Genomic DNA, 23,776 nt, shown 5'->3' on the forward strand with positions numbered 1-23,776 from the left:
TTAGAAGATGAGAAGTTAAGAGAAAGATGAAGATCATTCAGAGGAGGTCTATTGAATCTTGAGATGAAGGCACTAGGCAGCGTCCACTCTTAAGGGGAAAACATCTTAAACGTGAATATTGTTTGTAGAAAGCCCATTTCGAGCTGTCATCGGAGGTCTGTTGTGAATCTTCTTGTCAAAGACGCTCATAGAGAGGATGGTGTAAGTATTTTACATTTTCCATGCAAAAAGCATTGACTTATTGGAGACACACCCAAGTTTAAGAATAATTTTTTTTATTTATCTTTAATTTCGAGGAAAATTGAAATGGCTTCAACCTTAATGTTTACGAAGAGCTTTTGTTTTTTAAGAAGCTTAGTAAGAAATTGGAGTACGGACAACAAAGCTCCACCCTCAAGAGTGGCCCATTAGCATTAGCCCATGAAAAGTGGCTCCTTTTCGTGCAAGTCAGCTCAGCTGTCTCATCGTCTCCCTCCTCCTCTCTTCCGAGAAAATATTGGGTACCCACGGGGTGCCACCTCATTTTTACCCACATCCATTCAGCGAAGGACACGTGTCTAATGGGCCCACAATTCAGATTTTTCAGCATACTCTTCCCAACTCACTTTCCTTTTTTCATAAACACCCCTCCCTCTTTCTTCTTCCCTTCTTCCTCACCCACGGGCCACGACTAGACGCGGCCGGTTCGGTGGAACCGCCGGTTCCGGTTCAGGAACCGGCCGTGAAAAATGGCGGTTCCGGTTCCGAACCGGAACCGGCGGTTCCCGGGCGGTTCGGTTCCGCTTGGAACCGCCGGTTCATTCCGATTCATTTTTAATAATAATTTTTAAAATAATAAATAATAAAATAAATATAATAAATTATAAATTATAAAATACAATTAAATTGTACATTGTAATAAAATATGGGAAAAAAAAAAAGAAGGAATGGGCTTGAACTTAATGAATTATCATTAAGCGACATACATATCTTCTTGGGGATAGAAGAATCAAAGCCCATGTAGTTTTTTTTTATCTTTGAGAACCCCAACTTACCTCATCGTCAATCGTCGCTACCCGTTGTGGTACCCGTGGCGGTGGTATCTCCAACATCATCGCTAAAAAATTCGTGTTCACGATCTAACTCTTGGTGTCGATATTTCGCCCTCGTCCAATCGCCGACACAAGTTTGAGCTTCCACGAGTCGGGCTTAATCTTGAACGGCGAGAGTCCAAAATTAATCCTCCCGAACTAAATGCTTGTTCAACTGCAACCGTTGAAGAAGGGGTTGCTAATATTTGAGCGATGAGGGCGAGAACTGGATACTCGATTTGGTGACTCTTCCACCACTTCAGATTTCGAAATCGTACTATGTTACGCATCACGAAACTCAAATTGAGTGGTTAAATATTTTTCTAATTCGGAAATATTACCTGTTGCCCCTTTTTTTTTTTTGCCTACTCTTAAGCATATTATACCCTCTACTAAGTGAACTACCACCTTCGCTACGTGAGGCGGTAGATTGTAAAGATCCGGAATCACTTAAACCATATCTACTACAAAATTCTCCATATAATGCTACTATAGATTCTTTAACATGTCCTAATATATTTAAAATATCTATTGAATCATCCAAATGTAAACAATCATGATAATACACATTCAAATAATCTTGTAAACCGTCTAATTTAATACGTGGATCAAAAACAATACCAACTAAATAGACAAGAGGAATTTGCAAATAATAATGCAACCATTTTTCTCGCATTACTAAAATAGTTTGACCTAATTCGGTATCTTTTTCATATTCACTAAAAACACTACTAATATTAACACACTCTATTAAAAATAAATGCGTTGTAGGATAATAAATACCAGATAAAGTCTTAGTAGCATCATTAAAAAATTTCAAAATATCTAAAATTTTCTTGCAAACGTCCCAATGTTGAGGAAGTAAAGTAATTTCGGGAATATTTTGTGAAATAAACATACATAATAAATCTTTATATTCAAAAGTTTGCAGAAGCAACTCGTACGTAGAATTCTAACGAGTCGGAATATCTTTTGGAAATCTTCTTGGCCTTCTCCCATTTTGTTTACAAAATTTTCCCCATGATTTCATACATTGGGGACGACTCCATAAAAATTTAATTGCACTTTTTATTGGGGCGAGAGAAGTGTCAAGAGTTCGTAAACCATTTTGTACACATAAATTTAAAACATGACAAGCACATCTAATGTGAAAAAATTGTCCGCCAAAAGTGGGTTTGCAAATATTTTCTAATTCGGGGAATAGAAGCGGTATTTGCGGCGGCATTATCAAAACCAATTGAAAATACTTTATTTATTAAATTATATTCTTCTAAAACTTGCCTAATTATTCTATAAATATTATGAGCCGAATGACTTTCATCAAAAACTCGGAATGCAATAAGTCTTTTTTGAATCATCCAATTGTCATCTATCCAATGACACGTGACACCCATATAACAATGAATTTGCCAAGGATCACTCCAAATATCGCTACCTATATGCACACGTCCATTGAATTCCACAAAAAATTTTGCTAAAGATTTTTTTCCTTTTTATAAAGATGAAAAACTTCGCGTTTAAGAGTATTTTTTGGAATAGTTGGCGCTTGCGGAACCAACGCAGTATTTATCAAATATTTCATATTAAAATTTTCACCAAGTATTAAACGGAGCATGATCAAGGGCAACATATTCACCTAATGTTTGTTTATAAAGTGCTTCGTTGAAACGAAATAAAGGATGAGGCTTAGAAGTGGCGTACCCGGAAATTTGTTGTTGCGTATTGTCGATCCCCGCTTGCGTTGGATGTTTTTTCGTCAAATGCCGACGGAATGTTCCGTAGCCGTCTCCTTTCGTGAATTTATAAGTTTGCGAACAATATTTACATTTTACATTATACTTACCTTCGACTTCATCACGTACCTTGTCGAAGTGTAGCCATAAGTCCGATGTATTATCTCGGCCCTTCCGTTCCGGCTCATTTGCCGTTGACGTTTCTTCGACACCAGTGGGAGGATGAAGACTTTCTTGTGTTGGGATGTGCTCGACGTTCGGAATCGGGACATAGTTGATATTATCGTCGTCGTCTTCCCAACTTGCATACTCACGAGGATCGTATTCATGAAAGGGATAGTCGGAATCTCCCATAGCCATCTTGCCCTTGTCGCATTTCTCGCTTCCACTTGCCATTTTTGAGAGAATTGATCGGGATTGAGAGAATTGGGAGAATTTGAGCGATTTGAGAGGATTTCGGAGAGAATTCAAGAGATTGTTCGGAGAGAATTTGTGACAAAAAATGAAAGGGAAGCATATGTATTTATAGGCAAGAATCATTTTTTTTTTTATTATTATTTTTTAAAAAATGAAAAGCAACGGCCCAAAGCCGCCGCGGGGGAGTGGGGCCGGGCGAGAGCCCAACGGCTCCGCCCCGCCCTTTTTTTTTTTTTTTTTTTGCGGTTCGGAATCGGCCCGGAACCGCCGGTTCCGGGCCGGTTCCCACGTTTCCGGAACCGTGGGCCCGGTCAACGGGCCGGTCAACGGGCCAGTTCCGGGCCCACGGGCCCAAATGGCACTCACTAGCCACGACCCCCCTCTCCCCTCTTTCTTCTTCCTTGGTCTTGCTCGCCCACGACCCTGCCGACGAGCTGGTCCTCATCCATGCCGAGTAAGACAAGCTTCACGGCGAGATGCTCAATCTCCAGCACGTCGCCGCTTTGCTCCCCCGCACCAACATCTCCGCGTCCGTGGACTAATCCATCGCCGGCTCGTCGCTGAGGCCAAGATCCTGGAGTGAAGCAAACACCGACTTCCATCGCCCGTATAAACCCAAAATTGAATCGCAGCGGAAATATGAACAAGGGCAGCAACAATCAAAGAAAAGATCTCTGAATTAGCACAGTTTCTTCTTTCATGAACCATTTAGAAGCAAATAAAAGAAAAAATTGCTGGCCTCTCTTTGTTTCTCTCTATCTCTAATGTGTATATGCGACAATGATCTTAAAAGACACTATTTCCCAGTTCTTTTAGGGCTTTTTCTTCGCCCTCGCTTGGTGATTCGCAGGAGGCGACGGCGGAGGGGCAGCGTGGTTCGCCGACGAGAGAGCAGGGCGGGGTCGCAGGCGAAAGGGGTGTTTATGGAAAAAGGAAAGTGGGTTGGGGAGAGTGTGCTGAAAAAATCTGAGTTGTGGGCCATGAGACACGTGTCCTTCACTGAATGGATGGGGGTAAAAATGCGCTGGCACCCCGTGGGTACCCAATATTTTCTCCTTCTCTTCCCACCACAACAAAACCTAATGCCTCTTCCACTCTCTCTCTCTCTCTCTCTCTTTGTTTTTGCTGAAACAGACGGAGCCAGTGCTCGACTTCCTCCCAACTCGCCGGAGGGACGGAGTCTCCAAGTGAAGAAGTCAAGAGGTTCTTCTCATCTTCCTTCTCCTCCGCTCTTTCTCATCGCGGTCCGAGCTTTTAGTCTGCCATCTCTCGTCTCCCGTTTCATTTTGCTTCCCATTTGAGGTAAAGTAGATGGCTTTCTTGCTCAATTGATGAAATATTTGTGCTTGTGATTGTATTGATTCTCAGAGTGGGGAGTGAAGGAGAATGGATGGGGGCGGCGGCCTGAAGAGCTTAATAGCTGCTGCGGTGACGAGGGGGGTGACGGAGGCGAGAGCGAGGATCTTCGGGCATAGTGTGAATCCCACGGCGCAGCGATCCCCGCACAAGCTTCTCAGCAAGAAGCTCATCGGCGAGAAAGTCGCTCAGTGGTACCCCTATGACATCAAGAAGGATGACCCTCTCGTCATGGCCCGTCAAGAACAAGAGTAACCCCCCGCTCTCTCTCTCTCTCTCTCTCTCTCAAGCGGACATAACGAGATATGCATCTTTATGTATATGTGGCGAGGCATGCCTGACTTTGTGGCATTCGGTTTCACTGTATTTGGCCTTTTCAAGATTAGACTGTTGCCTGAAAGTATGGGGCTGTTACCTAGTGAAGGAGGAGGTTCCTGCTTTAATGCTATTGTAGAATTAGAGGGGACAAACGTGAGATTGCTTACTGAATGTGGGGATCTCGGGTGCACAACGACGAATCCAAGAAACTCTGTACATTGTGCAGTGACCAATACGTGAAAGCGGGTTGATCATCTATTGAGCTCCTGCCGTTCCATCATATGTTGCCAGGAAATCCTGCTATAGCTTTGCATGCTCAATCCATCTCTTCTGCTATTGTCTTGGACGAACTTTCCAATGGCATCAAGGGGATGCCAATTGTGTAAAATCCTGTATGCTTTGTTACAGGATAAATAATGTAAGATGAGATTTCAACAGTTAATAAGTATCTGGGTTTGGTGTTCGGTTTGCATTTGTACTGAAATGGAAGTTTTGGCGCATATTCTTTTTGAGTTATTTCTTGAGTCTCATTGTATGCTGCAAGTAGGGATATCTCCAGTACAAAAAGCAGGTTCCAGTGTTAGTGCAGTTTTCTTTGTTTTTTCCCGGATGTTTGCTGAATCAGTTGTGTGCTGAAATTATCCGTGACCAGTAATATTTTGCCTCTAGTCAGCGGAAGACAAAAAGGAAAACGAGTATATGGCATTATCCCTAGCTTAGTTTCTTCACCATATGAACTTTTTTTTCACTCTCTCTATTGGAGCTTACTAGCTGGGATGACATCCATATTTGACGTCTGCTTATCATGTGAGATAACGATTGTTTTTGTATGATTGTGCACTATGTACTGTGCTATCTGACATTTTTTTCCTTGGGCTCTTTTCTAGGCGCTTATCAAAGCTTGAAATGTTGAAGCGTCGTGGGAAGGGACCACCCAAGAAGGGCCAAGGAAAACGGGCTAAGAAGCGCAACAAATGAAAGTGGGATACTCACTTTATCACATTTGACTCATTGTATCAGTTAGAATTTTATTATTGGCGGTTGATATTCTTTTTATCTAGCTCCCTTTTTCCTTCCCCTTTTATTATAAATATGTTCTGGGCGAAATGAATGGGACATGTCATTGAATAGCATTTGAGCCATGACTTGACTTTGTCCATATAACTCTATCCCATTAAAAAATCAGCTGTTGTTTATCAGTTTGCATGGTGCTAAGCACCATAGACTGCAGATTGCTGGTATCTCAGCCTTAGAAAATTTTGATTGAGTTTGGTTGAGTAATGCTTTCACCCTTCAGTATGGATTGGTTGGACATGCATCACAAACTCAGCTGAATTACGGATGTTGATTGTCTTGCGCGATTACCAGAAACATGTTACGAACCCAAAGTGTGAGATAGTCCCTTGTAATTCCAAGTCAATTTTCATGCTTTCATCTGTTACAAAATCCACTTCAGGAGCCAGTAGGCATGTAGTCCAACAAAGAGGAAGACAAAATCTCAGGGGATGACACAAAACCGTTTCTGAATTGAATTGGAAGCTTTGGGATTCGTTCTGTGTTTACGGAATGCACCATGAGGAACAAGAAACCAATGGAAATGCATCCTAGTCAAAGTGTTGGTGTTCTGAGTGATTCAGTGTAGCAACAGGGGTTTCCTACTTACTATATCCATGTAAATTATGTCCCCTATCTCTATGAAGGAATTATTCCATAAAAAGAAAGACCAACTCAATACAATTTCACACTCGACGTTCGACTTGTGATTTCTCTTAGAGAAGTAGAGGTGGCAAGGGCTGGAAGAAGAATCCCTCTAGAGAGCAAGAGTGGAATGTACGGAGTGGAGTTTGCACGAATCTAAGGAGATTTATACATAACAATGAACCTAGTAGTTAAATAATAATCGAATTGAGTGCGACTTCTGCTGATCAAAAAACGTTTCCCAAAGTTGTGTTGCAAACAGATGGCTTCATTTATATCTTGTATTGTTTGTGTCCCCGGAACATGCTGGAGTGATGGTGGAATGTAGAGTTGCTATTGTGCGTTGTAGTTCTTTCTTACATTATGACCGAGCATCAATAGGAGGTACACAGCTCAGCACAATAATTCTTGTGAGATACATCATTTGAGTCCCAACTTTTTGTTCATTGGTACGCTTCTCTTGGCACTGATTTCCAGTATTCTCTGTGAAATAAATGCAGGGAAACTTCTCACCGACTGCAGAAATTTTGCTCAAAAGGCAGCAGCAGAATGAAAGCAGGTGGTGCTATGGAGGCTAAATAGCAAAAACACTATTTAACTTTGTTATTTCTGGCAAGGAAGAGACAGGTTCTTGCTATAATCTATCTAAAACTTGCTGAAGTTCCTAAATGGCGGATGAGTATTTAGATCTCATAAGTGTGAGACCTTTTAAGGGAAAGAAACAGGCGCCTCCGGCGTCTTGCTTTTGCAGTCATCCTCAACGTCAGCCTGCTGAAGTTTTTCCTCGGGTTGCCGTGGCTGATGTGCTATATCATAGGTTGCATGGAGTCCGAAGAGAAAATAGTAAAGAAGCATCACTACGGTGCATATCCCAAATCGTAGGAAAGCATCAGAACCCAATGACCCCATTAGGAACAAATTTGTTGCTATAGACAATGATGGAAGCCATGGGACGAGCGGAACTCCCCACACTTTTGGCGTTCTCTGCTGGGGCAAGAACTTGTAAATCCCGAAAGTGCCCAAGAACCAAAACGGTATAGTCACGCAGTACCCAATCCAGCCATTTGGGTTCAACCCCCAGTAAGCTGAAGTCCCCATAGAGGAAGCCACAATTATCAGCAAGAATGCAACCAGCTTCAACAGGTTCTGTTGAGGTGTTTTGTCGAGCACATAGTACCTCCTCACGAGAAGAGCGACCGCCATCATCATGAAAACGAATAGTGTGCTTACGGATAACAAGCTTGCAAGAACGTCGAGGCTGGAGAAGAAAGCAATGAGAGCACTCGAAACAGTAATCAGAATGGTTGCGTTGATGGGAGTTCCGGTTTTCGGGTGGACAAGGGCAAACCATGGCGGTATCATGTGGGCTCGTGCAATATGAGTGGTGTACCGTGCTTGGCCAAGCGCCCCGACGAGAAGAACTGTCGTCATGCCCTTAAGAGCACCAAGAGCTACCAGGTACTTCGCCCACCTCATTCCCACACTTTGAAAAGCTATAGAGTAGGCTGCATTTTCGTCTATTTCTGTGTACTTCTGCAGCATGCCAAGCGCCAGAGCCATCAAGCAATATATCACCATGATGATCGACATTGATCCGAGCAGTCCTAGAGGTATATCTTTCGGGGGTTCTTTGTTTCCTCGGCCATGGTAGCGATATTATCAAACCCACCATATGCAAAATATACCACAGCCGCCGCTTGGAAGACCCCTTTCGCCCCATAAGGCATAAAAGGTGTCAAATTTGAAGTGTCTGCGTGAATAAATCCCGCAATTATGACAAACAGAATTACCACGGTGTTGATTGCAGATGCTATCCAGTTGATGGACGAAGCCTGCCTCGTGCTGATCATTGCAATTATGGCGGCAATAGTCAGAACAGCAACGGCGATCGGGTCCAGGAGATTGTAACCCTCCCGAAGACCTGTATGTATGCGTAACGAGTTGGAGGGACGGTTCAGTAAGCTTGTGAAGTATGAAGTCCAAGCCCTGGCAACCGCTGCAGTCCCGACAATGCTTTCCAGGAGAAGGTTCCCTGCCGTTATGAAGGCAGCAAAATCTCCTAGCTCTACTCTCAAGTAAGCAAAAGATCCACCGGCCACGGGAATTTCTACTGCGAATTCCGTGTAGCAGAAGACAGAAAGCATAGCAGACACACCAGATGCTGCATAGGACAGGACGATGGCCGGTCCGGCATGCTTATGGGCTTCTTGGCCAGTGAGCACGAAAATGCCTGCTCCGATGACCGACCCGAATCCGAACCATGTGAGATCCCACCAGTTCAGACAACGTTTCATGTCGTTCTCGCTCCGCTTCCTGAGCTCCCCAAGCTCGGTGGCATCATCCGACCTGCTTTTGATCCTATCCTTGAGCCGGAAACACATCTGCCGCAGCGCAGATCTGTAGGATCCCCAACTTTTGAATGACTCTTCTGGGAAGAAATCTTGCTTGCTCCATCTCCAGTAACTTTTTCCTCCAACCTGATCATTGGTTGATTCTTCACTGAAACTCTCCATGGTTTCTCTAAATTGAGCTCCTGAGATGGAAGTTTGAGACACTAGTTGGAAGCTCTACTGACCATTCCTGGATCCATGGGTGTGACATTTGTAGGGAGAAAGATGCGGTTCAAATGTCTGACTGATACTACTCTTCTTCCCCTCCTCCAATCACTGCTCTTCTTGACCTTTCTGTCGACGACAAAGGCTGGGAAGAGGTCCCGCCTCTCGAAATGGTGCAGTTTTGGACGTTTGTTCCATAGGCCTGTCCCGGCAGACCCACAGTCGGCGGACTTTTCGGATTGTTGCCTTGTGAAATATCTCCATGTCCTGAGGATAGATATTATAATAATACATCCTCTTGTTGTCTTTTGTAAGAGATCCTTCCTCCTGTATGTAATGTAAGAGACGGGTGAAGATTCCCTCGGTCTCAACTAGAGACAGCTTCGTAAACTTGCAAGTTGCAACCTACAAGTTCATGCGTTTTCCCCACTTCTTTTGTTGCTCTGTTTCATGGACAGCAAGGGATTGATTCTTCTCATCTTGAATCATGGCAGCTTTCCGAATTTTTCTGTTCAATATAAAGATTCCTAGACAGGGAAAAGTTTAGCAGAAGTTCCAAATCTTTTGCAATGTCACAACTTCTCGATCACTCATCTAAGTATCTTAATTTCTTTTTTTTAACTTGCATTGATCACTTGCTCGCCGAAAAACTTGACATGACATTATATTAAAATAGCACACGAGAGTGAACTTACAGTTAAAATAATGTCATGCCACTATTCTCAGCGAGTGACTATAAAAGGCCTAGTATCAAGATTAAAGAACTAAGATGTGTGACCCAAAAGTTAGAACACTGAATTGAGTGCCGTATAAATTTGAAACTTTTAATATATTTTTCCAACCTTTGGCGAGATTATGGGTCCATCTAATATTCCTTGGTAGTCTCTAAAGATAAATTTGCAATCAGGCTCAACTTGAAAGAGAGACGATATCTACTGTACTGATAGCTATGTCTGCCGCCCCGCTCCACCAGTATCCGCCTTTGATTGGGAGGGACAGCTAATTGTCCCATCACGCAGACTTTTATCGACGGCGACGACTTCGTTGTTTGAAAAACTCGAAAGCCCTCAGCGTACACTCCTCTACTGAGGAACAAAAAGTCTCAAATCCGCCCGCATCATTCAAATCATCTCGTCTCGAATCCAGTCCCAGCTTACTGATTAGTTTAGTTCATCAGGTGCTTTGATGGCTAGTGTGTCAACTAATTGTAGTTCCGGTCATCCTCTTGTCAATTAAGCAATGTTATAAGAATGCAAGAGCCACACTTTGTCCGAGCCTTTTTGCTCTCGTGATCACTCTCTCGCCTCGTCAGATTGCCTATAGGCCAAGTTCATTTATGGACCGTGTGTATTGGAGGGGGTCCATCTCTATTACCAATTTTAACGACCATGCCTGTTGTCCGTCGGCTAAGTCCCTTAAAGAAATATTCAATAAGACACATCTCCATTGAATCTGGAATCCGGGTTGTTTCACCACGCATCGCCAAGGATGATGCCAAACTAAACCACCTACCTGGCAAGGAAGTCCACCGTCTGAAGTCAGAGAAGTGACCATGTCTCCATCCCATCTGTCGACAAAGCCTTCAAAGCCATCTTAGCACTAGCACAGCAAAGACGCAATGAGCATGACACCAACCAGAATGTTTCTTGGGTCATCTCCAAGCATAAAAGAGGTGGGTAGACTACAATTTCGACGTTGAGCCTTCGCTCTATCGCTTCCTTTAGCCCTGGCAAATGATATGTTGTCATGATCAAGCGTAGACTTCTTCTCAAATGGTATATTTTGCATGAATTTTAACTTTTTACGAGGCCTAGTTTGTCGCTCTTGGGGCGACTGTAAGTTTATTATCCTTTGCCGTTGAAGAACTTCCATTATAGAAGAGAGAATTTTTGTGCACAAGATTAAGATCTGCCCTTGTTAAATACCATATCAGCGCACAAAGTCTGGCAACGCCAAAAGAAAATGGCCTGAATGAAATCTCAAGTAATTTCCTATCTGTTACACAAGGTTCATTGATATCAAGCTCAGAAAGTTGTTGCTTCAGACTGTAAGTCGCAGAAAGTGACCAAAAAAAAAAATATGGGGACGGCACCTCCTGCCAAATACCAGTAACAGAGAGGCTATACATACAACAGTAGTTTCTTTGCAAAAGAAAAGGAGAAAACTACAACAGAACTTGCTCATCCCTGGACAACCAATCTTGTGCAGCCACCAGGTCGGGAAGCACAACTGCACCGGATTTCCTCCATTCCTCGGCATCAGGCGTCTTGAACCTGTCTAACAACAATGCATGCATCCCCACGCTCTTTGCTGGCACGTAGTCCTTGCGCATGCTGTCTCCGATGTGCAGTGCTTCTTCTGGTGCAATATTTCCAGCCCTCTCGAGGGCAATTTTATAAATTCTAGAGTCCGGTTTCTCCACACCCTCAAGCCCTGAGAATACACCAAAGTCCCACTCGAAACCCTGAAATATTATTTCACCCTCTTTACTCAATGGTTTTGAAATGCATTACTCTGTCACGATTCTATACCAATTAGCAACTCAAATATTTGATAGCATGCATATGCATGAGATTGCGAAATTAAGCCATAGATACACACAAAAAATCACTACATGTACATGCATATACACAACCAGTTAGATTGAGCATATAATTCACTGTTTTTGACAAAGCAAGCTAAATCAACTTATCCAATGCTGCAATCAGGAAAAAATGATATCCTACAGGAGCATTCATGTGCACAGCAAACCACAAATTCAGGCTTATCACAGGGTAAAGCTAAACTGCGAACACTGAAACCACAATTATATATTGGTCACCAAACAATAGTTTGTCTACCTGGTTTAATCCCAAGGCTGGAAGAATCACATCCTTGTATCGGTACTCGGCATTGCTCACAATTCCAACTTTAAGGCCTTTCTGACGCAGCCACCTCAAGAATGGTTGGGAGTCTGGAAAGACGGTGTAAGGAGCCGCTGAACCGAAAGATGCATATATGCGTCTAAATATCTTCTCAAATGTCTCCTCGTCATACTCATAACCTGCCTGTTAGCGAAATATTAAGATTAGTAACACATCCAGGCAAAGGATCATGAGAAGTAAATGCAAATCTCAAGCTACTAGCAGAATTCTTCAACTTGCAGAACTAAAATCACAAAACATCACAATCAGAATGACAGTTACAGCACTCCGATAAATTGAACCATTATATTATCAGTAATAAATGTATAGCTTCATTAATTTAATATGACAAACTGGAACCAGGACGGCATACTCAGACACGCAAAACACAATAGTGTCTAGCTGCATCCAGCAACTCATGGAGCTCCACTTTATAGGCTTGGCTATCTTACCCGGACAAATGAATTTCTCACGCATGTTTTCCACCACACAATGTTTGGCATTTTGGCAGCATACCCGAAGCATGGATAGTTCTTTGCCATTTCTGTATATGCAAGTTTAAAGCCCTCATGAACCCGTTTATAGTCGGGACACGGAAGACCAACTGATTTGGCAGCCATGCAGTAATAGTCACCAAGCTCCCCTTTGTAGGCCATGAGGGTGCCGGTGACATCTACAGTGATGCATCGGAATTTGGATAGGATTGTCATATGCAGATTCGGGAGGACAAGGCTTTTAGAATAAATTCTGAAGTCAACCAAAAAAATTTGGACAATCAACTCTTAAAGTAACTTGAGTTCCCACACATCTGCAAAGGAGGAGGAGTTGTATTAATCAGTAAGCAAAGGAACACTGACACAATTTCCAATCATAGATCTATTAAACATTCCAAGATAAGGTCAATATGTTAGAATTTCATTCAAGCTCGTGAATGATGTTGTGCACAAAAGATAAATGATGTCTACACAGCTAGAGAAGTTGATTCAGAGGGTTTAAATACTTGTCGTGCAGATATTAGTGATATCCACACTATATGTAAGAGCCTTTTCAAACTGTTTCAACATTATAACTGCAAGGAAGAGCTCAAAGAAAGGTCTGAGTTTTCCATGCTTATTGCTCAAGCATCCAATCTACAACATGACACTTAGGGATTCAGCTTGGAAAATGTTCTACGACAAAGGTTAACCCAGCAGTAGGGCCAGTCCTTCCTCGAATTTGGCTTGGATTTGATGATTTTGATTCCTCCCTAGTTCCCTGAGCATCTATGTGTTGACCGTGCAGTTGTCCAAGTTTAATAAAAGCAATTTCTCAATAAGCAAAAAGTAACACAGGCCATGACACATTTGCCAAAAATGGAGGAAAAGTAGTTGATTAATTAGGCAGACAAATAATGAGCCTCAACATTACTTTAACATCCCAACAATTAGATTGTCAGGAAAAGAGGAAGCCTATCAAAGCATCCTCACAATGAGAGAAAGAAACCAGAACAAATTACGAGTTAAAAGACATATAAAGTAGGGCAATTAGATGACCTGCTTCTAGTTCAGACAAACCAGGAAAAGAAAGCCATAATATTTCGATCTTCACAGATTACTCAGTCATGAGCTCAGAAAATAGGACATGTGCATTGGTAGCTGTCTCTGAAAAGTTACAGAGTCAAAGTAACGACACACCCCTGACACATCCTTTGAACTAATGTGAATTAATTGATACCTATAGTTTGGACTTTTGTGAAGAATCCACATTTCGAGAAAAGGGAGTTCTTATTTTCCTTCCCACGTCTCTAAAATATGACTATGAAAATGATGACACTGACACATTGACCTACTAACATTAGCTTTCCCAACGGAAGCATGAAACATCAAAAACTCGGTGGGTAAGTTCTTGTGAAACAGTACCAATTTTGATAACTCAGAAATCCTAGGCAGATCAGTTGTAGCCGTACATCCCCAAGAAATGAACTAGTCACAATGTACCAAGAACTTCAATATCTCCTAAGATAGTAAGTAGCAAACTAAAAAGATTGAATGAAAACAGAAATATGATTCATGAAGACAAGAGTGCAGAGTGTGAAATACATCCTGCCATCTGCTTAAACAACAAAATCTTGTTGAGTCATCCCAGAATCCATACGAACTGGTAAGATCCATAACAAAGCCTCGTCTTCAAAACCAAAATCCTAAAGCACCAAGGAGTAGAAGTAAGAGCGACCATCACTATCTAGGTAAAAACAAGGCGATGCTTTATACATGGAGACACAGGAAGTTGTTTCCAGTTTCCTGAGAAAGGAAAGTAAGTGTCCTCCCCAAGCCCCAAAAAAAAAAAAAAATGTGTAGCATTTAGCAGCTACAGATATAAGAATACGTGTACTTCTGTCAGCTGAATAGGTATAGCTCTGAAAGAACAAATCTTGTAAAGTGACATGACCTACAAATGAAGCATTGAGAAGACGGTGATGAACTCATTGAAAACACACAATGTCTTGATCTAAGAGGGAAAACTGTCTACTGTCTGGACAACATGGCGATCAGTACTTCAGATATCATTATCAGCAGGGTGTGCAGTCGATTGACTTTGGCGTCATCCACTAGCACTTCCCAATTAGTTTGTTCAGATGAATACGAAAGAAGATCACTGAATGCGGGCATCCACAGCTAGATCACATAGTAAAGAAATGCAAATCGGAAGCATCCGAGCTTGTCGAGCAGAAAAGGCATATGATCAGACAGAGAAATGCAGAAATCGAATCCTGTTTATACAGAGCATAATCCGTCCAATATAGCCGAGAGCAAAGCATGACGAGCATTTTGGTGAGACAAAGAAGAAAAGAAATCGAGGGCATACCCAGAAGCTGAAGAAGCGGAAGGAGCTGAAGAGGAGGCGACTTTCCCTGCAAGTTGCTTCGGAGAAATCGACAAGCTACCAGAAGTTGGCTTCAGCTACACATTTAGCATGGCATGTGGATGGGGATTGAGATTCCACATTTACTATGACCATCGAAGCGTCCACTCCAATACAAGGAAGAGAGAGAGAGTCATGTAAAGGGATAATTAATCCCCAGACATGCAATTTTCAGTTTTTTAAGACTTTCCAGCAAGAAAAGGAAAGGGGGGTCTTTAATTATTCAACTGACGAGGAAGAAACAGAGTAGAGAAGAAGGGCTCAGTGGATGCATCAACCTATGTTTGCGTTAAGACAATATATAAAAGAAGGAAATAAAACAAAACATGGAGCCAAAAACCAGGGACTGAGCCTGTGGTATCATTATCGTGTGTTTCGAGGACAAAAACAGGATGTGGTTTTTTGGCCAACTCCCTCAAGACAAGAGGGAAGAAAACCAAAATGGAGGACTAGGACTCCTGCCCCAACCAATTCTCAAAAATCCCGGTATCTAGTACTAGTACTGGCACACCACCCAACCAATCGCATAAGACCTTGAGCTCCCACCCCACGTGCCTTGCAAAGCATGTCACGCTCTTGTTTGCCACAACTCTTTTGAAGCAAACCGGTTTACATAGGAGGAACTCTGCGGGTACCAATCTTCCCCATTCTGGCCTATATGCCAAAATCGTACCATTTCACTAAGGAATCCGTTATTTGGTGATGTTCTTAAGTTTTCCGATCACTGCATTAGATTTTCATTCTAGCTAAAAAGTGAAGTGTCGACCCTCTCTCGATCAAGTCATGATAAGAATCAAAACAAGATTATGTCATGATAGTGGATATCAAATGCATCTTAACGGTTACAAAATACAGCAAATTTGGAAATAACCAACCGTCAAATGATGTGCATCACAGTCTTGTTAAGTTGTATTTATGGAATTAGATCCATACAACTTTCGGGTATATCAGGTTTTTCATTAAACTTCATATGATAAGAACTCGACTTCATTGCTTTCTACATCTAAATTAAGTTGTGTACAATTTTATATGGGTCACATCTTTTAATTATAAATGCGATCAAGCAACTACAAAAATATGATTGTAGCATACTATATTCTTTGCAAAGCTTGGAATTTCCTCATAACGTTAGTACATTTACAGAGGATAATGAATAAAATGAGCATGAGCATATGCTACACCATGTACATGACAATTCTTCAGAAGCTACAACTTCTTATTTCGAGAAAAATAGTCGGTAATGCCAACACTCCGTCTAACTGAGTTAGCTTGACGCTTCTGAGGACGAAGCCAGGCACGGACTTCTTCTTGGATTTTTAAAGGCAGCTCATCAATTACAGATGGATCAATCTCATCGACATTGTATTGCCACATCTCCTTGCCTTGTAAATCTTCACTCAAGCTATCCCCATGAATAGAAATGCTGTTTTCTGTGGAAAAAATAACAAAGGCCCTTCTCAAGAGCTTGACAAGATTCTGTCTAGATGAATGGACATGGGACTTATTTTACCTGAAGAGGAACATATATTGGTATTGTCAAAAGATTGGGTAAGGACCTCGTTCTGCAGAGAGCATGAAGGATCAACCCTCCTGAAAAATCTCAAGAGTGAAGGCGTTCCCTGCCACAGCATACCATGACATACTAAAGAGTTAAAATCCAATGAATCATCTGCTTTACATTATCATGTGACTAAATATTGGGACTGTAAATATAAAATGACCAAGAGCAATTTCTACATATTTATCAGACAAGGGAAGGTAGCATCCAACAGGAAAGCTTAATCACTGCATTACTCCAAGTTACAAGCCGTTAAGCACCACGAATATATAGTTACTGTGCACTTTATATAACATAAATCATAAATATAATTTCAAGTTATCATTTCCCATCTATATGGGGAAAACAATTCTTTAGTCATTCTCAGTGTGCATTAACTTCAGTTATCGAGAATGCTTGATACAATTTACCAAATTAGTCCTATTAGGAGATTAAGCACAGGTCCACAAAGGTAGCATGGAATAGTGAGTAAGACTGTATAAGAAGAATTGATAATAAAGGATATGGACATAGCTGATCGACTTTCAAAATATCAGAATACGGTACAATTAACATATCAAATGTGACATAAGTAACAGATATCGGGTTCATATGCATGTATAAACTTCAACATACATTGTGTACTAGTTAGGATTATAGAGCACCCATGGGTGTGCCTTAGTAGTAGGGTTTTCATTTCCATAATTCAATTTTTGAATCCTACACTTAAGCACCAAAAGAAAAAAGACTGCAAAGTATATTGTCGAACAATCAAAACCAAGTTCTCACAAAATTAGCTGAAGATTCTTGATTTCCAAGTTGCTACCACAGTGAAGTATGTCAAATAAATTGACAGTCTTAACATATAGATCTTTTGCAATTATACCAGATGGATTCTGGCAATATCATTATCATATATAATAGCAATGACTCGGGGAGTAGAAGCGCATAAAAGAACCTTATCTCTCAGTGAGTTTCTTTTCACTTGTTGCTCCGAAGCAGGTCTTCCAGACTCAAACGTAGATTCTTCACCGGAAACTTTACTCCGCAGCTCAGTCAGTTTTGGTTCTAGATGGGATTCTCTTCCTACATTATAAAAAGCCTTAAAATACTTGCGCAAGGTAATACAAGAGAAGCATTCTAAGAATTACAAGAGACTGACACCACCTACTATGACAGTACCTGAAAATGACAATGGAGTTTCCTGGCTGAAATCTGCTTTTTCCAATGAAGGCATTGCAGAGTAAAAGGGGACCTGCACATCAAGTAATCTGAAGAATGACAACGTTCCCAGTTTTCCCAATCAAAAAACTGCCTAACTCTGAGTTATCCAAAGGGAAAAATGGTACAGTCAAAAACTATTGTTAGCCTCAGAGAAGCAGATGCTCTTGATTTGCAGCCGTTATAGCAGTCTATTAGCAAAGTAGATTAGTCTGTAAGTTTCTCATCCTATTTCATCATATATGAATCGCTAGCTGTTGAAATGCTGTTCGCATTCGACACTCGCCTGCCGACAGATTTAACCAGCATCACGATCTTGTATGAATTTCGACTTATTTTATCCCTTATAACGAGGTAAGGATTGATTGTATAATTTAAGGGGTAATAGCTTGAAGTATCATATTTCTGTTTCTCAAACTAGATAACGCCCGATAATCCTCATCAAAATCAATCGTAAAAGAAAAGGAAAACTTAGATTTTGCATACCTCTAGTGAATTTCTACTTGTTTTATATTCCGTTGACACCAAATCTGAGGATTCATTCTTGATAGTGGCTTCCTCCTCTGGAAGTTTCATATGTTCAATTACATTCAAAGTTGAATTGCTTTCATCCTCTGAACAAAAACCAAGGCACATTCAGATTGTTCCAGAAGTTTACTAAGTAAATAGAACGAAAGATAATAAAACTGTGCTCTTCAAGCCATAGAGTAGAGTACCCGAAAATGAACAGGGATTTTCTAGCTCCAACTTGTCCTTTGCTAGCTTTGACGGAGAGCAAAGTTGATCTTGACCTTGGAAGTATTTCATGATTGAAGATGTTCCCTGGAACAATGTTTATCATTAATTATATTGCGCAAAACTGCTACTTTTAAGTGGACTTCCTTAGAACTGAAAATTGATGTATCTAGCATAAACTGAAAAATACACAAGTACAGACTATAGTTGTGTGAGAAATACTCCATTTATTCAAAGACCAGACAGTTACTACACAGAAAAGTCAAAAATGACATACCCTCAAATGAAAACGGAGGATGCATCACCCAAATGTCCCTCATGGTGAAAAAGCACATAAATCTCACTGCAGTCCAGAAATTTCTGGACTACTTAGTCAACATAGTCAATGGTGGGGTTAAATTTCTCAAACTAGAGGCAAAACAGTGTTAACTTGCCCAGTTAATAAGGGAAAACCAAGTGAAGGCAAACTTAGGCCCCAACGGAACAAAAAGTAAACCTAACCTAAAATTGCTTATGAACTAATAATGTAGACTGGTGCTGCCTCCACAGGACAGGAATAATAGATGACTCGAAAGATCCGCTGGTATCAAAAGCATGCATACCAGCTTGAAACAAATCTATCAGATTTATAGACCAAAAACCTCTCGACTTACAGATGGTATATCAGAAATTTTGCTTGCTGATACAGAAAGTCCTGTGATTCCCCATCCACTTTTTTTATTTCCTTGCATCTTAACCTTGAAGGGACCCAAATATTCACGTAGTCCAGCTTGAAAGAGGTTCATTGCGTCTTCTTGAATCTTGATAGTCCCGTATCTCAAGGGACAAGATTTAGAAGGGAACTTCTTATGTGAATCTGAGTCACTGGACTGAAAAACGACATTGAGCTGCATCAAGTACTCATCAAAAGGACAACTTTTAGAGAAATGCATGGCAGCATTGGTTGAAGCAAGATTTGGAGCTACCATGTATGCACTAGCATGAAGACTCAGTGTGCGGGCAATCCGTCTATTCTGATCCAAGTCAATGTGAAGACGTTCACTCAGCTCCTCACAGAGTTCATTAAGCCAGTGTTGGACCTAAAACAAAGCAAACAGATTGGTGAATTATTTTGTGCCCGACAGGAAAGCAAATTCACCAAATTTCCAACATGGCATTACCAAATTCATGTGGATACATATAGTGGATTTGCCCAAAATTATAAGCTGAACCTTACCAAAACCAAATGCTACCAGGCTAATTGAGCTCCATAAATAGAATGGAACTTCTGGTAGGCATAAGTATTTTACATACTACAGTAACAAAAAGTCGAGCAAGTTCATGTCCAAAATCAAAGGAAGCTACAAAACAAAAGCCAATAATCAAACTTTTTGGTTTTACCCGTAGTAGCTTAATGACATGACAATAGCTAGTCGGCATGGTGATGGATTTTTGGGGACACCCAAATATCACAGACAAATTCCATGAAACACAGTTAAAAAATAATTGAGGCTTCAATTTTTTCCTTTGCAGAGCTAGTCTTCGAATTATTCAATCTCATAAATAAATTAACATGGTCTTACTGATAGTCATCCAAATGACAGAGTGAAGCAAAAGAAAAGTGAGCTACGTGCAGCAAAATTTATCTGATTTACTTATTTATCAATGGTCAAAGTAATGACACCAGTGGACCCTGCAGTGTGCAGTCAGCCCTAAACAAAGCAGTGACACAACAAACAATGACATGCATAGTTTTGGGTTTCCGATAGGTTTTTCTAAGCCATAGTAATAAAGTAACAAGTCTGAATGATAGAAAGCATAGGAGAACACAATAAATCATTCCAGTACTAAAAAATATTCACTAGCTGGACGCGGATTCTTAGATATAGTGGCAAACCTCCAAAAAATATGCCAAGAAGCACTAATAGAATGAAAAAGAAGTACTTACAGAAGGAAGCATCTTCAAAGCCCGAGGGCCAGGAAATGTCTTCCCAGAGCCATGACTCTTGGGAAGAAGGCGCCCTTCAACTTCTTCGCCACTAATTCCCCTCGCAATATTCCACAGCCAGGTGCTAAAGTTGGTTTTCAATGGAAAAAAAAAAAAATTACAAAGAAGCGCCTATCAAAACTAGCTGATCCATAAATTCAACAACAGTATCTAATAGAACCAAATGCTATTGTTGAACCAGTTCTCCAGATTAGAATAGATTAGAATGTTTAAAGACGAATATGACAAAACGATAAAGTAGCAGATGCAAAGTAAATTTGAAAGATTTTGTGGGACCACTACCAACTGCTCTAAAAGCTTAAGGTGATAGAAGGAGGCGTGGTTTAATATTTATATATTCCAACACCCCTCCGCTTAGTTTGGTTTTTGCCTAGTACTAGCGTGAATATTCATTTGGGGAGGCAAATAGGGCTGAAGATTTGAACTCGGGACCCGTTGTACCTGAAAGATTTTTGCCTGCTCTAAGCTGTAGGGGTGGTTTAATATTTATATATTCCAACAAAATTTGCTAATGCCCACATAATTAGACAAAAAGAAAAGAAAAACTTCGCAATAAGGAAGCAAAAATATTATCTGTCTATTTACAAGAAATTTGAAATTTGAATGAACAAAATCGGCTTATAAAACCATGCTCGGCTTTTTCTGCAGTAAGCAAAGCAGAAGAAACTCAAATTCGTAATAACGCAGAACAGACAACTACCCAGTGTTTATGCCATAATATTCTTGTAGCTTTTGCTCTGAAAATCGCAATAGATCGCCAACGAAATTCACCCCCAACTCACTTTGCAAGGAACTCCCTAGCTTTCCTCCAAGTTGTTTCCTGCGATATTTTTGTAGGAAAGGAGAAATGAGAGACATGAAAGAAATCTATTAGGAGGACCACACATAAGCACAACTAGCATACAAAATAAACTGAAACCTTCATTGCATCAACCATGCTGCACAAACAATAAATTTCCTCTAAGAATAGCCAAACAAAGATAGCAACACAAAATATTTACGTGCTGGTTACTATATAAAACAGTAGAGTCATTTATAGTCTTTTATCTAGAAAAACCTACATTTTCTTGATTGGCAATGACTCGAGCAATCCTTGAACTGACAAACAGGGCACAACAGTTTGTTGTGCAGGCTTGTTCATGGCACTAGCAAGCTTGGATAGCATCTGCTAAAAATTGAGTCATCAGATTCTGAGACGAAATTAAATTATGACAAGATGATAGAAAAGAAATCATAATTCCACCTTGTTGTGAGAAATTCCTGCCGAACATGTGAACTGAGTTTCCTGCAAAACTTGCATTCTGAGATCCGCAACAATGAGGACCCCACAAGCCAATAACTTATCCCGATGGTCAGCATCACTCCGACATAGCCACTCCTTCACGTTTTCCTTCATGTCACTTCCGTCCTACATAAGAGAGATCCCACTCCAGAATGGTCAGTCATGATAAGTTCATGACAAGTAAAAAAAGGTTAAAAGAACAAAGGAGGAGAAAATCCATAGCCTACCTCATGCTTAAGGCCCAAGATATGCGATTTTAGAGCTTCGTCATCAATTACCTCCAAGCTCTCTGGAGGGGTTTCTGCTAGCATAGTTTCAGCTGCATCAGTAAGGTCAAGATAAACCTCATCAATTGAAGCTCGTTCACATCGACCGGCCCTAGCAAGAATGGAAACCACCTATGAAAAAGGATGAGTTGCCATCAAGGGCACGTTCAGAGTTAGTTACCATCACACAAACGGTAGATAGACCACAAACTAAGATATCACGAACCTCTGACCCCGCTTCCCGGTAAGAATTCAAGTCAGCTTTACCACGGGCAACTGGTACCTGGACCAGACGTATTTGCGGACAAACTTCTTTTGCTTCATCTCCTCGCATCGAGCTGAAAAAGTCGATCATTTTCAGTTTCCCACATCTGACCCATGAAAATAACCTCAGAGAAAAGTTGAAAATACCAATTTTCTCCGTACGCACCGCTTGACACCGTGTTTACGGGCCTCGTAACTAACGGCAATCAAACCTCCACCTTTCCAAGAATTGTACTGCACGACGGCGGTCGGTAAGCCCCTCAGCTCTGGCTGTCTGCGCTGTTCCACTGCGAAGAACAGGATTGTTTACTCACAAGGTCGGCAAAATCATTACTGAGCCAGAATCAGACGGGATTTAAGAAGGGCAGATGACAACGCGATCAAAATGAAGGAAGCGAAGCCAAGCACTCATGGACAAAATTGATTAGAGAAGAAGAGTGGACGAGGGAGGGAGAGAGAGAGACCTTGAACGTAGAAGCAGTCCATGTCGATGTGGGCGATGACCCTTCCATCTGATGATACAGGCTTCGCCACCGGCATTTCTTCTTCTTCTTCTTCTTCTTCTTCCCACTCCTTTGTTTTCCCTCCAACAATTCCTTTCAAGGCATTTTGGGGGCTCAACTAGAGGGGGCCATTTGGGCCCGTGGGCCCGGAACCGGCCCGTTGACCGGGCCCACGGTTCCGGAAACGTGGGAACCGGCCCGGAACCGGCGGTTCCGGGCCGGTTCGAACCGCCAAAAATAAATAAATAAATAAAAAGTGGGCCGGGCTTTTGCTTTCCATTTTTAAAAAAATAAAAATAAAAAAAAAATGATTTTGCTATAAATGCATATGCTTCTCTTTCATTTTTGTCACAAATTCTCCGAACAATCTCTCGAATTCTCTCAAATCCTCTCAAATCGCTCAAATTCTCCCAATTCTCTCAATCCCGACTCAATTCTCTCAATCGAATTTCCGATCAATTCTCTCAAAAATGGCAAGTGGAAGTAGAAATGCTGACAAGGGCAATATGGTATGGGAGATTCCGAGTATCCCTTTCATGAATACGATCCTCGTGAGTATGCAGTTGGGAAGACGACGACGATAATATCAACTATGTCCCGATTCGAACGTCGAGCACATCCCAACACAAGAAAGTCTTCATCCTCCCACCGGTGTCGAAGAAACGTCAACGGCAAATGGCCGGAACGGAAGGGCCGAGATAATACATCGGACTTGTGGCTACACTTCGACAAGGTACGTGATGAAGTCGAAGGTAAGTATAATGTAAAATGTAAATATTGTTCGCAAACTTATAAATTCACGAAAGGAGACGGCTACGGAACATTCCGTCGGCATTTGACGAAAAACATCCAACGCAAGCGGGATCGACAATACGCAACAACAAATTTCCGGTACGCCACTTCTAAGCCTCATCCTTTATTTCGTTTCTGAAGCATTTTATAAACAAACATTAGGTGAATATGTTGCCTTGATCATGCTCCGTTTAATATTGGTGAAAATTTTAATATGAAATATTTGATAAATATTAGC

At 41.3% G+C, this 23,776-nt stretch overlaps 4 protein-coding genes across 10 annotated transcripts; 1 reads left to right on the plus strand and 3 right to left on the minus strand.

The window, feature by feature from the left end:
* Nucleotides 1–4,293: 4,293 nt before the first annotated feature.
* On the plus strand, nucleotides 4,294–6,037 carry LOC115755430 (28S ribosomal protein S33, mitochondrial). Of its 3 annotated transcripts, none has more exons than XM_030694833.2 (3): nucleotides 4,294–4,477; nucleotides 4,589–4,827; nucleotides 5,782–6,037. In XM_030694833.2, exons 2-3 carry the CDS (start codon nucleotides 4,607–4,609, stop codon nucleotides 5,870–5,872), a joined length of 312 nt encoding a protein of 103 aa, XP_030550693.2. In that variant the 5' UTR covers nucleotides 4,294–4,477; nucleotides 4,589–4,606; the 3' UTR covers nucleotides 5,873–6,037. The 3 variants fall into 3 exon arrangements, with proteins under 3 accessions (XP_030550693.2, XP_048141335.1, XP_030550695.2); XM_048285378.1 differs by having other exon boundaries at nucleotides 4,294–4,464; nucleotides 4,590–4,827; XM_030694835.2 differs by having other exon boundaries at nucleotides 4,294–4,423.
* An 889-nt stretch (nucleotides 6,038–6,926) lies between these two features.
* Nucleotides 6,927–9,596, minus strand: LOC115755426 (cationic amino acid transporter 5-like). The gene is given in 2 exon segments (XM_048285372.1): nucleotides 6,927–8,214; nucleotides 8,217–9,596. Coding segments are annotated over 2 exon segments (1,803 nt in total). The 5' UTR covers nucleotides 9,106–9,596; the 3' UTR covers nucleotides 6,927–7,300.
* Nucleotides 9,597–11,126: 1,530 nt separating this feature from the next.
* On the minus strand, nucleotides 11,127–15,308 carry LOC115755425 (haloacid dehalogenase-like hydrolase domain-containing protein 3). 4 transcript variants are annotated; one of them, XM_048285377.1, is made up of 5 exons: nucleotides 14,895–15,308; nucleotides 14,482–14,561; nucleotides 12,503–12,858; nucleotides 11,988–12,194; nucleotides 11,127–11,611 (listed from the first exon to the last, which is right to left on the minus strand). In XM_048285377.1, exons 3-5 carry the CDS (start codon nucleotides 12,758–12,760, stop codon nucleotides 11,312–11,314), a joined length of 765 nt encoding a protein of 254 aa, XP_048141334.1. In that variant the 5' UTR covers nucleotides 12,761–12,858; nucleotides 14,482–14,561; nucleotides 14,895–15,308; the 3' UTR covers nucleotides 11,127–11,311. The 4 variants fall into 4 exon arrangements, with proteins under 4 accessions (XP_048141334.1, XP_048141333.1, XP_030550683.2 ...); XM_048285376.1 differs by having other exon boundaries at nucleotides 14,478–14,561; XM_030694823.2 differs by lacking the exon at nucleotides 14,482–14,561 and having other exon boundaries at nucleotides 14,895–15,307.
* A 670-nt stretch (nucleotides 15,309–15,978) lies between these two features.
* LOC115755419 (DNA polymerase eta) lies at nucleotides 15,979–22,852 on the minus strand. 2 transcript variants are annotated; one of them, XM_030694810.2, is made up of 16 exons: nucleotides 22,708–22,852; nucleotides 22,410–22,530; nucleotides 22,206–22,317; nucleotides 21,941–22,111; nucleotides 21,675–21,839; nucleotides 21,493–21,596; nucleotides 21,132–21,251; nucleotides 20,372–20,495; nucleotides 19,410–19,523; nucleotides 19,098–19,313; nucleotides 18,426–18,531; nucleotides 18,196–18,323; nucleotides 17,671–17,743; nucleotides 17,447–17,574; nucleotides 16,462–16,570; nucleotides 15,979–16,381 (listed from the first exon to the last, which is right to left on the minus strand). In XM_030694810.2, the coding sequence occupies exons 1-16, from the start codon at nucleotides 22,781–22,783 to the stop codon at nucleotides 16,158–16,160; spliced, it is 2,091 nt and encodes a 696-aa protein (XP_030550670.2). In that variant the 5' UTR covers nucleotides 22,784–22,852; the 3' UTR covers nucleotides 15,979–16,157. The 2 variants fall into 2 exon arrangements, with proteins under 2 accessions (XP_030550670.2, XP_030550671.2); XM_030694811.2 differs by having other exon boundaries at nucleotides 16,216–16,404.
* Between the last annotated feature and the right edge of the window lie 924 nt (nucleotides 22,853–23,776).

Source organism: Rhodamnia argentea, chromosome 9, assembly GCF_020921035.1.
Source record: "Rhodamnia argentea isolate NSW1041297 chromosome 9, ASM2092103v1, whole genome shotgun sequence".
Classification (NCBI taxonomy): Eukaryota; Viridiplantae; Streptophyta; class Magnoliopsida; order Myrtales; family Myrtaceae; genus Rhodamnia; species Rhodamnia argentea.

Bases quoted from the DNA above. Each gene is read 5' to 3' on its own strand.
- LOC115755430 (XM_030694833.2), top strand. From the start codon at position 4,607: ATGGATGGGGGCGGCGGCCTGAAGAGCTTAATAGCTGCTGCGGTGACG. The intron at 4,828-5,781 runs GTAACCCCCCGC...GCTCTTTTCTAG, and splicing joins ATGGCCCGTCAAGAACAAGA to GCGCTTATCAAAGCTTGAAA.
- LOC115755425 (XM_048285377.1), bottom strand. From the start codon at position 12,760: ATGACAATCCTATCCAAATTCCGATGCATCACTGTAGATGTCACCGGC. The intron at 12,195-12,502 runs GTAAGATAGCCA...TTTCGCTAACAG, and splicing joins TGAGAAATTCATTTGTCCGG to GCAGGTTATGAGTATGACGA. The intron at 11,612-11,987 runs GTAGACAAACTA...ATAATATTTCAG, and splicing joins CAGCCTTGGGATTAAACCAG to GGTTTCGAGTGGGACTTTGG.
- LOC115755419 (XM_030694810.2), bottom strand. From the start codon at position 22,783: ATGCCGGTGGCGAAGCCTGTATCATCAGATGGAAGGGTCATCGCCCAC. The intron at 20,496-21,131 runs GTAGTTGTCTGT...AACCAACTTTAG, and splicing joins TATTATGGCATAAACACTGG to CACCTGGCTGTGGAATATTG. The intron at 17,575-17,670 runs GTACTGTCATAG...TTTATAATGTAG, and splicing joins AACTCCATTGTCATTTTCAG to GAAGAGAATCCCATCTAGAA.